Raw genomic sequence first — 16,031 nt, 5'->3', positions numbered from 1 at the left:
TGGGGGAAACCAGACCGCTCCCGCCCCCGCCCGGCTCGCTCAGAGGCGCGTCGAGCCCTCGCCAACGTGGCTCCTCCAGCTCGGAACCCGGGAGACGCGAGCCAGGCGGGACCCAGGGGCTGGCGCACGGGAGGCGGGACCAGACCAGCCCCCAACGGCAGGCTCCTCCCCCGAGGGCAGGTTCTCGAAGCCAAAACATTTTTAACCTCGAAACGTCCGGATCTCTGAGGAGGGGGTGAGGAGGGGTGTAGGAGGGCAGGTTACACAAACGTACGCACAGACTGGATGCAGCTCATGGTTTAACGCAGCCGGCTGCCGGGAGTTGTGGGGCACAGACCGCTCTTCACAGCCAGCACCCCTGACGGCCTGCACCCCACTCGGGTCGGCGGCGCCCTCCCCTCGGCGCGTCGCCCGGGGGCGGGGCACGCGCGCGTGAAGACGTCCAGGGAGCGAGCGCGCGCGCGCGCGCCGCCGCCGCCGCTGCCGCCGCGGAGCTGAGTGGAGGTTGCAGGTGGTGGGGGTTTCAAGGTGATGGCCCCGGTTGAAGGCCTCGAGGCGGCGTCTGCCACAGTTCCTGCGGTCGCTGCCCGGGCCCTGGTCCGCCCATCGTCATGAGAGGTCAGGTCTGGGGGAAACGGATGAAGGAGGCGAGGGACCCCGGCGAATGGGTTCTGGGGAGAATAACTGAGGCGCTCGAAGCTCGAACGTGGGTGGAAAACTCTGACCTGGAGATTCCGGAAGAGCCGTTTGCGTTTACTTTTCTTTTTTCTCCCCTTTCTTGCTCGTGCTTGGAGGAGAGTGGGAGGGTTCTCTGTTTTAATTTATGAAAGAAGGCGCAGAAACTGTTCAGTCCAACGTCGGTCTTCGGAGGTTTGAGGAAATAAATAGTAGCAGTCGTGACGTTTGGAGCATCGGTGAAAAAGCCTTTAGTGAAAGGCAGTTAAAAACCAAACCGCCCCTCAGTAACTGGAAAAAAAAAAATTCAAACCTACGAATGAATAGAATGACATAATATCCCCTGACGTTAACCCCTGCTTCCTCCTCCAGAAACGGTTTCGTCAGCTGGATTGTGGCATCCCCGACAGCTACCCACACTCATCCTGTGGGTTATTTCCCTGCCTGTGTTCGTTCCCCTTCCCTCCACGGTGGCATTTTTAACGGGCAGACCCCGTAACTATCCTTATTCAGACCGAAGAGTTACTTAGCGATTACCTGGTGCCTCTCCAAGCCTCCCTATTTTAAAGGTATTTAGGTAACATCCTTTGAGGGGCGGGGAAAGGTAATACTCTTGGTTTTAATTATTGGAAACTTTTTAATTAACTTTGTGAAAGCTCTTTCAGCATAAAACGAAATTTGTAGGTCACCTGAGTGAAATGTTTATGATTAGTTCTCCATGATGATATTTAATAAGGAGTTAAGATTTAATTTTTTTTTCCTCCTAGCCTTTCCAAGCATTAAAAAAGAAAAAGAGATTCACACTTATGAGATGTAGAATCTGCATCAGAGATGAAAGTACTCCAGTTAGGCATAGTAAATGTGCTAAAGTATTCAAGTATGAATGAGTTCCAGGACTCACATTAACGTCTGCTGGGCAAACATACTCTGACAATTTTGCTGATTCCTTCTGTCATTAGAGCACTGGAAGCATTGGAAGCTCAAGTTTTCATAGCAGATGTTCCCTAAAAGATAGTTTGCAAAGGGTAGCAGAGCCTTTGCGTAAGAGAAGAGGGAAGAGTCTAGTAACAAGTGAGTGACTGTTAACCTGAAAATAATTCATCTGCTGTGATTGTCAGCCTCTCCTTTAGTGAAAAGACGATTCCTAGTGAGCAATTTAATGCCTGTATTTAACTGTTCAGTGTTTTTTCTGCTCTTTGAATTTTAGGAGACAGAGCCTTGAAGCCAAGAACTCTGAATCACAGAAAAAGTATTCCAGGGTCATGCAAGCCAACTGTAGCCAACTGCACAGTTCTCCACAAACTGCAGGTGGTGAGGATGCCTCAGTCTCCCAGTGTGTCCAAACGAGATTGACAGGAGAAGCCTCCTGTCTTTATTCTGGAGATGTTCATATCCAGATAAACACCATACCTAAAGAATGTGCTGAAAATCCAAGCTCCAGAAATGTGAGATCAGGTGTCCATAGCTGTACCCATGGATGTGTTCATAGTCGCTTACGGAGTCACTCCCACAATGAAGCAAGGCAGCCTGATGATAACGACACAGAGTCTGGCGATCATGGTAGTAGCTCCTTCTCAGAATTCCGATATCTCTTCAAGTGGCTGCAAAAAAGTCTTCCATATATTTTGATTCTGGGTGTCAAACTTGTTATGCAGCATATTACAGGTAGAGTATGATGGAACATAGGGTGTTTCATTGCTAAAATTCAGCTAATTTTCTTTGTTTATTGCTAACTTTAACTTGTGTATATGAGTTTCTTATTTTCTGTTAGCTTTTGAAATTATATTTGCTTCCTTTAAATTTATATCATTGTGTTAGCTTTTTTTTTTTTTTTTCCTCCTTTGAATTAACTGGACCTTATTTTCTAACAGGAATTTCTCTTGGAATTGGGCTGCTTACAACTTTTATATATGCAAACAAAAGCATTATAAATCAGGTTTTTCTAAGAGTAAGTATAACCAGTAACTAAAAAAAAAATCATTAAATGTTTCTCCCTGTAGAATTTTATACTCATTTTTTGAGAAATAGGGATTAAGATAGTTTATTTGATAAATAGATAATCCATGATATATTAAATGTTATCTAAATGACCTGGAATAAATCGTCTGTCCTAATACTGAATTGTTTCACCTTAGTTCATTTGTATGTTGGGTTCCTGATAAAGAAAAACTAGATAGAAGGATTAAAAGGTTTAGAATGCACTGATCTGATTTGTCAGGTGCCTTCATGTTCTGAATTAATTTGACCATACTAAGTTATATAATCACCATTAGAAACTTCAGGCTTTGACCTATAAGATTTAAAATAGGAGTTCTCTTGTGGCACAATGGATTAAGGATCTGGCGTGGTCACTGCAACGGCTTTGGCTGTGGTGCAGGTTTGATCCCGGGCCTGGAAACTTCCACATGCTGTGGGTGTGGCAAAAAAAAAAAGATTTAAAATAGTTAAATAAAAAATAAAATGCACCTTGAATACATGAGTACTGAACTATTTATTTAGATCTCTCTTATTTAAAGGAAACTAAAGCCAAGTTTTTCCAAAACAAATTATAAGAGTCCTATTCATGTAAACTATTGGGAAAACAGGATTCATTTATAAAATTTCACCTTCAAGCAACTTTAAAGGGTTGCATCTCTGTAAAGGATCATGCATTTTGACTGAAGATTTGTAGTTAGACCCTGCCAAACCATAGAAGTTTAATTCATGGCTTAAAACTAGTAAAACTTTAAATTAAACTAGTAATTAAAACTTAACTATAAAACTAAGATTAAAAACAAATTATTGGAGTTCCCGTCGTGGCACAGAGAGAAATCCAACTAGGAACCATTAGATTGCGGGTTGGATCCCTGGCCTCACTCAGTGGATTAAGGATCTGGCATTGCTGTGAGCTGTGGTGTAGGTCGAGGACTCGGCTCAGATCTGATATTGCTATGGCTGTGGCATAGGCCGGTGGCTACAGCTCTGATTCAACCCCTCGCCTGGGAACCTCCATGAGCCGCAGGTGTGGCCCTAAAAGGACAAAAGAAAACAAATTATTTTGTTAAATTCTTACTGAATTGTCTGAGAATTTTAAAATTATAAACTGATTAATGGATTTTTTAAAATTGTTCTGTTGGGGAGGCAAAAATAGGGAGCTGCAGAAATATTCTTTTAGGTGGGTACTTTATGTCAGTTTGTAGATTTGGCTTCTTTGAAACATGGGTAATGCTGTTAGGCAATGAAGACACTTGTATTTTAAAAATTTTTATAAATATGTGTTCCGGGTGTTCCCATCGTGGCTCAGTGGTTAGCGAATCCTACTAGGAGCCTTGAGGTTTCGGGTTTGATGCCTAGCCTTGCTCAGTGGGTTAAGGACCAGATGTTGCCGTGAGCTGTGGTGTAGGTCACAGACGAGGCTCGGATCCCACGTTGCTGTGCCTGTGGTGTAGGCCGGCGGCTACAGCTCCCATTACTCCCTAGCCTGGGAACCTCCATATGCCGCGGGTACAGCCCTAGAAAAAGACTAAATAAATAAATAAATAAGTGTTCCATTTTGTTCAGAGATACATAAGATAGATTGTGGTGATGTACAATTTAACAAATATTCTGTATTTTATTAAGATAAATCTAAAATAAAACTTTCTAAGTTAGTATATTAGTCATTAAACTAGTTTAATGGTATTTAAAAATCTGGCATAATTCAAAGTAACAAATTATGAAATTGTTTATTTTTCAGGAGAGGTGCTCAAAGATCCAGTGTGCTTGGTTACTGGTATTCTTGGCAGGATCTTCTGTTCTTTTGTATTACACCTTTCACTCTCAGTCACTTTATTACAGGTAATTAGAGGTCCAAGTGCACAGTCACATTTTTAATGTAATTATATTTTCCATAACACTTTGCATATTTCTTACTTGCACATACTTACTGTTAGAGTTCAATTTTTACCTTTCTGTTTCCTTCCAAGATTGAGAGCTTGAAGTGATTTATTCACATTTCTATACCCAGCAAGTGTCTTCCCTCATAGCAAGAGCTCAATAAGTAATTTTTTTAACACTTAATTTTTGCTACTTAAATTTCTACTTTTATAATTAATAGCTGTTAAAATACCATTAGGTTGGTGGTGGTATCTTTGTTTTTCATTTTTATGAATAAAAATCACATGTAATTAAAATATACTTATTTTGATATATACATAAACATTGTGATTACCACAGTCAAGCTAATTAATGTATCCATCACCACCTTTTTTGTGTGATGAGAACACTTGATCTTTTTTCTAGAAGAAGCTTTGATAAAGGGCAGTAGTCGATAAGTTTCCATGTCAGATGGAAATGATCCGAATTTCAGCTTTAGTCAGTTAATTGGAAGTTCTAGTATCAGTGGCGTTGGAGAGATGGGGGATAAATCTGGGATGTAGTTTATAGATGTAGCCACTCAGATTGGATTGGTTAGGTAGCAAAGAATAATCAAGGATGATACCTGGGTTTTTAGTCTAAGCAGCTGGCTGGATGGTGGTGCCATTTACTGGGCTGGGAAAGACTGAAGAAGGAACTGGTTTTGACGGGGAAATCAGTAATCTTGTTTTGAACATGTTAAGTTTGAAAGCCATGTAGAACTGTTAAGTGACTACAGGTATTTGTTATAAGATCAGAGTAGAGGTTAGAGCCATCAATTTCATTGTTATCAGCATTTGGCTGATGTTTTTAAACCATGCAACTTGACAAGACTAAGCCAGGGAGAGAAAGTATAGACAGAGAAGAGGGCCCAGGACTGGACATGCCAGCAATTAACTAGAGGAAGAGCAGCAAAGGAGACTTAAGAAGGAACCATCAGTCATAGATGAGAACAGCTAGAAGAGAATGGTATCAAGTCTAGGAAGAAAATATTTCAGGGAGGGAAGGTGGGGGGAGTGACCTTTGAATTTAGCAGGAGGGAGGGAGTTGGTGATCTTGACAAAAGCAATTCAATGGAAAGGATGGATGGAATCCTGGCTGGAATTGTTTGAGGAGAGAATGACAGGTATCTAATATTTGTGGATTTTTTTTAGGTTACAGGCTACAAAAATATCAACCATAACAAGTTAGGAAGACTTCTTTAAGAAGGAAAGATTTGAAAATGTCTCTTAAAGCAAAATGATCTTCCATTCTGTTTACATGAACTGTAGCACCTTGCCAAACTCATATTTTTTACACCAAGTGAAAGTAAATTATTTGCTAGCAAATTTAGAACCCCTATCAACACTTTATTTTTGAATGTGACTCTGATAAGTTTTAATGTTTTTCTTTTGGTAGCTTAATTTTTTTAAATCCCACTTTGGACTATTCGAGTTTCTGGGAAGTACTTTGGATTGTTGGAATTACAGACTTCATTTTGAAATTCCTCTTCATGGGCTTAAAATGCCTTATTTTATTGGTGCCTTCTTTCGTCATGCCTTTTAAATCCAAGGTAAGAAACTGACATGTTTTATTGGAAAGATGTTAGTAGACATCATTAATGCTATTTAGCCTTTATTTAAATGACTCTTTATAATTTTTCAGTTTGCTAAATAACCCAATTTTAATTATCTGTCTTATCTCAGACTGGCAGCTCTTTGTACAAAGATTTTAACCTAAATATTAATCTATTCCAGTAAAATCAGAATAACATTTGCTTTGGAATAGCCTAAAAATCAGTTCCTACCTCATATATGGGAAAATATTTATAGTTATACTTCTGTTTTCCAGGGCATTATCAGTTGATAACAAACTGACATGCAATTATTCAGTACTTTTCCATACTCAGTAAAAACTTTAATATAAATTTTTGTAATCAGCAAAATGTTTTATTACACAGCATTATAGAACATAGAACATTTTAAAACATTTCCACTGTCATTCTTTAGAAATTCCTTGAAAACAAACCACACGGTGATTATAATATCCGAGAACCATCTTGAGGTTGCCAGTCAACCATTATCATTATGAAGATCAATTTTATAGTCATTTGTGTTATTGTGCCATATACTCCTGTTCTCAGTCCAATATGTAGTATTTGAACAGTGTATATACGTAGCTTGGGTGGCTCTAGTTGTTTTTCTTTTTCTTCCTTTTTAGGGTTATTGGTATATGCTTTTAGAAGAGTTATGTCAGTATTACCGAACGTTTGTTCCCATACCAGTTTGGTTCCGTTACCTTATAAGCTATGGGGAGTTTGGTAATGTAACTAGATGGAGTCTTGGAATATTGCTGGCTTTACTCTACCTCATACTAAAAGTAGGTAACGTAGTAAATCTTGTCATTTATGATGATTCATAACATGTTCACAGATTTTACATATTACTGCTTTTCTCTTTGTTGTGTGGTTTATTTTATTTTCATATCACTAGTTTGCTATAATAGCAGATCCTGTATCTACTTGGAAATGGAAAAATGGAAATAAGTGTCTTTATCTTACCCAGATTTTATTGGGGGAGTGGACCTCCGCATGTCTCAAGGGAGAGGAAGTAGAATAGAACATCCTCATCCCCAGCAGTAGCATCTATCATACACATAATTCTCAAAATAGTGGAGTATCTTGTCCTGTTCCCCTCAACTTAAGCACTTTATGAAACTTTATTTAAACTTTTATTATAGTTGATTTACAGTGTTGTGTCAATTGCTGCTCTACAGCATAGTGACCTAGTCATACATTTTATATATATATATACATACACACACACACACACATTATTTTGCTCATACTATCTTCCATCATGTTCTATCAGAAGAGATCAGATATAGTTCCCTGTGTTATACAGCAGGACCTCATTGCTAATCCGTTCTAAATGTAGTAGTTTGCATTTACAACCCCAGACTCCCAGACCATTCCACTTCCTCCCCCCACCCCCTTCCTCCCCCCACCCTCTTACGAAACTTTAAATGTGCTAAGGACATGTGAACTAGGTAAAATTGCCTTGCCTTTGATTTAAGTTTATATTTGTCTTGGCCAAATTATAAGTAGGAATTCAGATACACTTCACCTTGTTTAAGAGCTGGCTGAAATTGAAAAATTGAGTAAAAGATTCTATAATTGGACTTTAAATATATTTAGAATGAAGTGATTAGTTGTGATATGCAATGAGCATTATTTGCAGCACTTAATATTAGCTCTGATCTCTGGGTTTAGCAAGTAGGGCTCTTTGAGTTAATGAATTATCATTTTTCTCTTTCAGCTTCTGGACTTTTTTGGACATCTGAAAACTTTCACACGGGTTTTGCGAATATTTTTTACACGACCAGTAAGTATTTTTTATCAGGAAAAACACTTTTTACCTTTCTTCATTATAAAAATGTTTTAGTTAAGCAATTTTACAAGTGCAGATTTCATGATTTTTTTAGCAAAACTTCTAATATTTGTCACTTGGGGCCATGATGCTATAGAGGTTTTATTTCTGTGATCAGCTTTTTTTTTTTTTTTTGTCTTTTTGCCATTTCTTGGGCCGCTCCCATGGCATATGGAGGGTCCCAGGCTAGGAGTCGAATTAGAGCTGTAGCCGCCGGCCTAAGCCACAGCAACGCAAGATCCAAGCCGAGTCTGCAACCTACACCATAGCTCACGGCAACGCCGGATCCTTAACCCACTAAGCAAGGCCAGGGATCAGACCCATAACCTCATGGTTCCTAGTCGGATTCGTTAACCACTGAGCAACAACGGGAACTCCTGTGATCAGTTTCTTGACTTGCACATTGACAGCTTCCTAATAGTTGATGCAGTGCTTACATATTCAAGTGTGCCTCTTGCCCCTTCAGAACACTTGACATTCTTAAAGGTTTATAAACATTTCCTTAAAAACCTTATGAACTTTTGTTCCTCTTTTTTAATACATAAATGGTGTCTGTGTATTTCCATTAACTCCTATTCAGCTTCTATGAAAGTGCTTATACTGTATTTTGTATATGAAAACTGCTCATTACCAAAAGTAATGTCCCTTGAAATTTTCTTACTGGAAATGTTTCCCCACCAATACACAATTCTGTATGCACGGTTCACAGCATGGAATTTAATAATAAATTGAGACTCCAGTGTCACTTATAACTTCACTATGGGACTCTACTGATGTAACAAACCCCAGAGAAAGGGTTTCTTAGTAGCCTCAGAGGTTCTCAATATGTAAGTGTGTCACCAGATTTCCGTTTCTCAGTTTTGCAGTTCATTAGGTACTTAAACAATTATGTGGTTAGGACTCAGGGGATCTGACTTACAAGAATGCAAACCTAGTAATACATGTCTAAAAAAATGCACCACCAGAACACCAGGATTTTTACAAAGTAGACTAAACTAATTGCCCAGGGCACTCTTTCCCTAAGATAATAAGGTAACAAATTTTGCTGCATCCTATTCAGACTTCTTTCTTTAGACAAGATACAGTAAAATTGAGACTTCAGCTTTGGTTATCTAATTGATTATGTGAGTATCAGCCGTTTTGCTATAGTAATTAATCTAGTAAGGCTTGACCTGAAATATGTTTGATATTCTTTCTCTGCGAATCAGAGAGAGACTATCACAGTCATCAGTACTCTTTTATTCCTGAGACGCTTCACGTTCTTAATGTTGCCAGGAAAGTGGCAGTCACCATCAGGATGTCTTCACCTGAAGGGGATCTGCAACGTGCAAGACAAGAGTGCTATTTCTTTTCTTTTTATGGCCACACCTGTGGCATATGGACGTTCCCAGGCTAGGTGTCGAATCAGCTGCAGCTGAGGCCTACACCACAGCCACATGTGACCCATACCACAGCTTGCAGCAATGCCAGATCCTTAACCCACTGAGTGAGGCCAAGGATGGAACCCACATCCTTGCAGATACTGGGTCTTTAAACTGCTGAGCCACAATGGGAACTCCCAGGAGTACTATTTTATTTTATTTTTTTTGTCTTTTTTTTTGTTGTTGTTGTTGTTGCTATTTCTTGGGCCGCTCCCGCGGCATATGGAGGTTCCCAGGCTAGGGGTTGAATCAGAGCTGTAGCCACCGGCCTACGCCAGAGCCACAGCAACGCGGGATCCCAGCCGAGTCTGCAACCTACACCACAGCTCACAGCAACGCCAGATCGTTAACCCACTGAGCAAGGGCAGGGACCGAACCCGCAACCTCATGGTTCCTAGTCGGATTCGTTAACCACTGCGCCACGATGGGAACCCAGGAGTACTATTTTAAAAGCTTGCCAGCATCCATATCTGCCGTTTTTCTCTGCTAAATGACATTTACTGAAGGGAAATTGGCACCAACATCATCCATCATTATCTTTTTTTCTAGAATCTTTAACATTACCAGTCTCAAAAAATCTTTTTCAGCATTTTTATCCTTTGAGTCTTAGTTTGATTTTGTAACCCCTTATAACAGGAAGTTTAGATCATAGCTTCAGGGGAGTTCCCATTGTGGCTCAGCGGTTAACAAACCCAACTAGCATCCATGAGGATGTGGGTTCTATTCCTGGCCTCGCTCAGTGGGTTAAGGGTCCAGCATTGCCGTGAGTTGTGGTGTAGGTTGCCGATCCAGCACTGCTGTGGCTGTGCCATAGGCCAGGAGCTACAGCTCTGATTTGACCCCTATCCTGGGAACCTCCATATGCTGCAGGTGCGACCCTAGGAAGATAATAGCCTCAGGTTGTTGAATCAAGTCATGCTTTTGCTCTCATTACCATGACTGAAACTTGAGTATTCTTTCTTTTCTTCGGCCACCTTTTCCATATCGTCTCTACAGAAAGCTGATCTCATTTGTAACATTTTATCGCACCTAGTTAATGACTAAATTCTGTGAAGTTGATGAGGAAAGTATTAAGATCTTAAAGAGATCAGAAACTTTTTTGGGACTTGAGAAGAAAAGGAAATCCAAAGATTTGCGTTATTGTTTAATTTTGACAGTATAACTCTGTGCAGGTGACATTTTGCAATTAAGTTCTTTTGTAAAATTTTCTCATTCTTTCCTAGTATTAAATGCTCTGACTTTTGTGGTAAGGATGCTAGATGAAATTATTTTTAGATTTAGTGGCAGTACACTGTTCAGTGGTCACCAAACCTTCACATTGAGAGCTTTGAAAAATTTGATTTCTAGATTACATCCTGGTACATCTGGACCTACTGAATCAGTCTCCAGGGTGAAGTGCAAAAGTCTTTTTTTTTTTTTTTTTTTTTTTCTTCTTCTTTTTAGGGCCACATCTGTGGCATATGGAAGGTCCCAGGCTAGGGGTCAAATTGGAGCTGTAGCTGCCGTCCTACACCACAGCCACAGCAACACTAGATCTGAGTTGCATCTTGTGACCTACACCCCAGCTCACAGCAATGCCAAGTCAAAAATCTGTTTTTAAAGCAGTTTCTACGTGAGTATATTGACAGCCATGCTCTTGATTGACTTTTTGAACCAGTGCCATAGGTAATAAGTGGGTTCAACTTGGTAATACTCGGTCACAGAGTATGAGTATAGGTTGTATAATGCTTAATTACATTTCAGATTGCTTACTCTCTTAAGCCATCTGGATCTGAAGCACTGTCATTATTTGGGAATCCAATGAATCTACAATCTTCCAGGATCCTATTATGTTATTACATAATGAGTTCACATTGATGGAGTCTATCCAGATATGGTTTATCTTTACAGAGTTATGGAGTGGCTGCCAGCAAGAGACAGTGTTCAGATGTGGATGATATTTGTTCAATATGTCAAGCTGAATTTCAAAAGCCAATTCTTCTCATCTGTCAGGTAACTCTATTTTTAAACAACCTAAATACAGCAATTCCCACTTGCAGAAGTCACATTTATGTTGATTATAAGGGACGAAATGGATACACTGTTTAGCAGAAAGTAACATTCAGGGCACATACTAGTTATTTCTTATTCTGATTAGGGGATTGGTAGGTTAGCTAAATCTTGTCCCTTTTGTTCTAATGACTTTTATGTAGAGGAGTGTATGAAGGGGAAAAATAATCCTGATGGCAGATTGGATACCAAAGTGGTTGGAAAACAGAATATTTTAAATAACTGAATACTAGTCTTTGATTAGTATAAGGTCCTTTCCTATACTTTATTTCAGTAACTCTTCAAAGACTTTATTAAGCTATTAAGTCATTATACCTGATCTTAAAGATATCACCTAAGGCTGGCTTGTATTTTATTGAAAGAGGTTAAATGGATAGTACAAAAGAGTAACTTGGGTCTCCACCCCAACACGGCTCTTTGTGTTCTTAAATGCCATACTTTGTTTTCTCATTTGGAAAATGAAGGGATTAATGTTCTCCAAATTCACTTTCAGCTCTAGAGTATGACTCTCTGCAATGTGATGACTTTAAAAATTAAAATGTTATCGACTGTAAAATCTAGTTCTTAATTCCCTTACAGCATATATTTTGTGAAGAGTGCATTACTTTATGGTTTAACCGAGAGAAAACATGTCCGCTGTGTAGAACCATGATTTCAGACCACATAAACAAGTGGAAAGATGGAGCTACTTCATCTCATCTTCAAATATATTAAATTCAAAACTTAATATTAAGACTACAAAACACTAATTTTATTTGGTTACAGTGACTATGGATAAAGACACTAGAATGGATTTTCAGGGCTAGAAGTTAATGAAAATGTTTCCAAATGGTTTTAGATTATAGTAATAAATTGTATAGTCCAGTTTATTAAGAGTAAATCAAAAAACCCTATATTTAAATATATATAAGTAATGTTCAACCCAATGTATATGCAACATGTATTCTATCCTCATTATTTGACAGATTGCAGTGTTAAATTGTAAATGTTTTCTTGTTAATGTTACCAAAATGACAACTGAGTAACTAGAACTAGGGTTTAAGAGGAATGCAGATATCCTTTCCTGACACTGTTTTCAAAATAAACAATATTTTTCATAATATTTTAAGATATATATTACCTGAAAGAATTTTCTTTAGCATTGACTTTTTTAATTCCCATTCTAAAAATCCTAAAATTTTTCATGAAATTTGTATTTTTAAATGAAAATTTAAATGCTGTATTTTATTTGTACAATCAGATTTTTAAAGGAAGATAAATTTATTAAGGATGAAATATTTTAATATTGTATTATTCTCTACAGTATGATTAACAGTCATTCAGAACAGATGATTTAAATTCCTTTTCTTTGTGGATATCACACATACAATCCTGCTATCAGCTTTAATGTTCTTGATCTTGCTTTTTGTACAGTGTCATGGACTTTCTATTAAAATAATTCACATGGTTTACAAAACATCTGGCTTCATTGATGATTTGAGTAGTATGACAAACAAGACTAACTCAAAACTCTTAAAAGAATTCCCCTTATAAGCAGTCTTTCCAGAAGTTTTGGAGTCTTGTGCTTCTATCACCATTACTTGGGAGATTAATAATCTTGCGCTTGTGGAATTCCCTGGTAGCTCAGTAGGTTAAGGACCTGGCACTGACATTGCTGTGGCATGGCTTCGATCCCTGGCCCCAGAACTTCAGCATGCTGTAGGTATGGCCAAAAAAAAGAATGTTTCAAAATAGCTTGAACTCAGGCCACCAAAAACTTTGAATAGTGTGGTTTGTTTACCTCTAGGTATTTGTGTAGGATGGTGGAAAAGGGAATGAGGCACTTTCTCTCTCCCCCCCTTAAAACCTCTCAGGGGGCCTCAAGGTCTATAAAAGAAGTCTGAAGGGCTAGTTATGATCTACATTTAGAATGCAAGGCCTTTTGCCCATTCCTCTCTTACCATCTATCAGTTTGCACACAAGGAGTAGAAAATGGTGGGGAGAAGTTAGAAGGTAGAAGTAGAAAACAAATTGGCAGTGCTGATAAGACAATGGCTAAACCAACATGGATTAATAAGGATAGTGACCAACCATCTACAAATTAAATCACTCTCATGCTTCATGGCTATCCAAATTGACAAAAGAAAATCAGAAAGCCTGTAACTTCTTTTCCCCGGTAAATTTTGCTAGGTTATAAGCACAAAGTTATTGTGTACTTAATTCTATTACCTACTTTGAGAACTGTTCCAAGTATTAAAAAACAGGCTTACTTGGCCTTAAATCACTTTGCTGACTTTGTAGTGAAGCTAACAGCTGTTATTTAGGTATTTAACTATACAGCAGGGGATGGAATGAGAGAGACAACTTGGGATTCAAGTTGGATGTGAAAGATAGACATGTTGACTTCTTGGTAAAAACACAAAAATAACATCTTACTACATGGGTTATTTAGCTCTATTACAGGACTTACTTACCCTATAGCCATAGGGATAGCTTTGTTTCTTTTTTTTTTTTTTTTGTCTTTTTTGTTGTTATTGCTATTTCTTGGGCCGCTCCCGTGGCATATGGAGGTTCCCAGGCTAGGGGTCGAATCGGAGCTGTAGCCACCGGCCTACGCCAGAGCCACAGCAACACGGGATCCGAGCCGCGTCTGCAACCTACACCACAGCTCACGGCAACACCGGATCGTTAACCCACTGAGCAAGGCCAGGGACCGAACCCGCAACCTCATGGTTCCTAGTCGGATTCATTAACCACTGCGCCACGACGGGAACTCCGGATAGCTTTGTTTCTTAATATGACTTAGTAACAAAGGGAATCTATAGTGGACAATAGGGTCTTTTTTTCTCTTTTGTCTTTTAAACAAGCAAGCTGATGGCCAAGGATCGAAGCCATGCCACAGCAATGTCAGTGCCAGTTCACATGTGAATTTTTGGACAGAAATGTAACAGGAGCACTATGTCATTAACTAAGGAAACTGCGCAGGGCCCTGTGGGGCTCCTGGGCACACAAGCCTTTCTGTGTCCCCCATTTCTTATTTTTAGGGAATAAACTTCAGCCTCCATGACCTTCCCTGGGTTCCAAAGGGCAGGTTCAAACAATTGCTAATCAGAAGGAGATTATGCAAAGACCAGGGAGGAAGCAGTCAAGAAACAGTGCAGCTTTGGGGCAGGGTCCTGGTCCCTTCTCAAGGAATATAGATAACAATATATTTGAGTTCTTCTGCAGAACTAAAACCCCCAAGTGGAAGATGTTATTGAAGAATTCCTTCTTTTTTTTTTTTTTGTCTTTATGCCTTTTCCAAGGCTACTCCCATGGCTTATGGAGGTTCCCAGGCTAGGGGTCTAATCAGAGCTGTAGCCACCGGCCTAGGTCAGAGCCACAGCAACATGGGATCCGAGCTGCATCTGCAACCTACACCACAGCTCATGGCAACGCTGGATCCTCAACCCACTGAGCGAGGCCAGGGACTGAACCCGCAACCTCATGATTTCTAGTTGGATTCGTTAACCACTGCACCATGACGGGAACTCCAAGAATTCTTTATTTCTGAAAGAAGACCACCAGACCACTGAACACTAGCTTTGAAAACAATGCAAGCTTGCCTCTGCCCTGATCCTTATCTGTGGCCCTTATTTTTCACTCCCAGAACTACAAAACTCTTGCCTCCACTTTTGTACTTGGCACTGGCAGACAGAAGCCGAGTCCAGCAACACTAACAACACTGATGAACTAGAGGCATTTCTCTACTTATATTCCTTCACGTCAAATACAGAGATTACCATTTATTCTATGAATTCAGATCGCACTCTCTGAGACTGTTTTATCAACATTAAGAGTCACTGCTATGTTTTATAAAGTCTGCTTTGAGAACTTTTCTGTAGAGAAACCATCTTGGCACATGTGATAGAACTGCCTCATAAATGAGAAGTGGCTCATACAATAACGCCCATCTTACAGTAGATAGGTTTGAGATAAGTGTTAAAAACAGATTGTGCACCATGTTATCTTGTGCATACACACCAAATAATCAAATGTAATTGACAAATATGGCTGAAAAAAACTTTCTTTTTGGTTTCTTTGGCCGCACCCTCAGCATGGCCTGGAACCAAACCGAACCTGAGCCTCTGCAGTGACAACACTGGATCCTTAACCTGCTGAGTCACACAGGAACTCCATGGAAAAACTTTTGAATGACAGGGCAAGAAAGTCTTCTGGTATTTTTATGTGAATCTGGCTTTTACATAACTTTTCACACCAACTTTTTGTTTAAGCAGCCAATTCAATTCTACTATTTGACAGAACTTGGAAATTACAGGTGTTTAACATCTAATATATAAAATCAGCACTAAAACTTGTTATATATTTACTTCTCTGCAAAAAGTTTTACAACTGTCATTCTTCACATACATAGTTTATTTTTTTAAAGTATATTAGGTGTTTAACTGGTATTCTTAGCATTTTATCTCTGTGTCTTTATCTATTTAAACAGTTTATTAAATACGAGAACCTGAACACATCTGGCATGTTAATGGAAAAAATTACTGAAACCATTTGTGCACCTGGTAGTTATTTCTTCCTATCTTAAGATAATAGTAATAAAAAAAATCACTTCTATTTTATGTTC

The 16,031-nt window shown here is 39.2% G+C and overlaps 1 protein-coding gene and 1 long non-coding RNA gene across 6 annotated transcripts in view; one reads left to right on the top strand and one right to left on the bottom strand.

Moving 5' to 3' along the window:
* Nucleotides 1-402, bottom strand: part of LOC102157680 — a 133,436-nt gene extending 133,034 nt beyond the window's left edge. The window contains exon 1 of the long non-coding RNA XR_001299904.2: nt 279-402. This is a non-coding gene — a long non-coding RNA (uncharacterized LOC102157680). The remainder of the gene's footprint in view (nt 1-278) is intronic.
* Nucleotides 184-12,881, top strand: RNFT1 (ring finger protein, transmembrane 1). 5 transcript variants are annotated; one of them, XM_021067297.1, is made up of 11 exons: nt 471-618; nt 1,048-1,244; nt 1,635-1,746; nt 1,883-2,340; nt 2,547-2,623; nt 4,391-4,491; nt 5,947-6,100; nt 6,748-6,906; nt 7,845-7,910; nt 11,267-11,368; nt 12,005-12,875. In XM_021067297.1, exons 4-11 carry the CDS (start codon nt 1,938-1,940, stop codon nt 12,137-12,139), a joined length of 1,197 nt encoding a protein of 398 aa, XP_020922956.1. In that variant the 5' UTR covers nt 471-618; nt 1,048-1,244; nt 1,635-1,746; nt 1,883-1,937; the 3' UTR covers nt 12,140-12,875. The 5 variants fall into 5 exon arrangements, with proteins under 5 accessions (XP_020922954.1, XP_020922956.1, XP_020922955.1 ...); XM_021067296.1 differs by lacking the exon at nt 1,635-1,746 and having other exon boundaries at nt 474-618; XM_021067298.1 differs by lacking the exon at nt 1,048-1,244 and having other exon boundaries at nt 476-618.

This window comes from Sus scrofa, chromosome 12 (genome assembly GCF_000003025.6).
Source record: "Sus scrofa isolate TJ Tabasco breed Duroc chromosome 12, Sscrofa11.1, whole genome shotgun sequence".
Taxonomy (NCBI): domain Eukaryota; kingdom Metazoa; phylum Chordata; class Mammalia; order Artiodactyla; family Suidae; genus Sus; species Sus scrofa.
The sequence above is the reverse complement of the archived record's forward strand: the minus strand, read 5'-3'. Positions and strand labels throughout refer to the sequence as shown.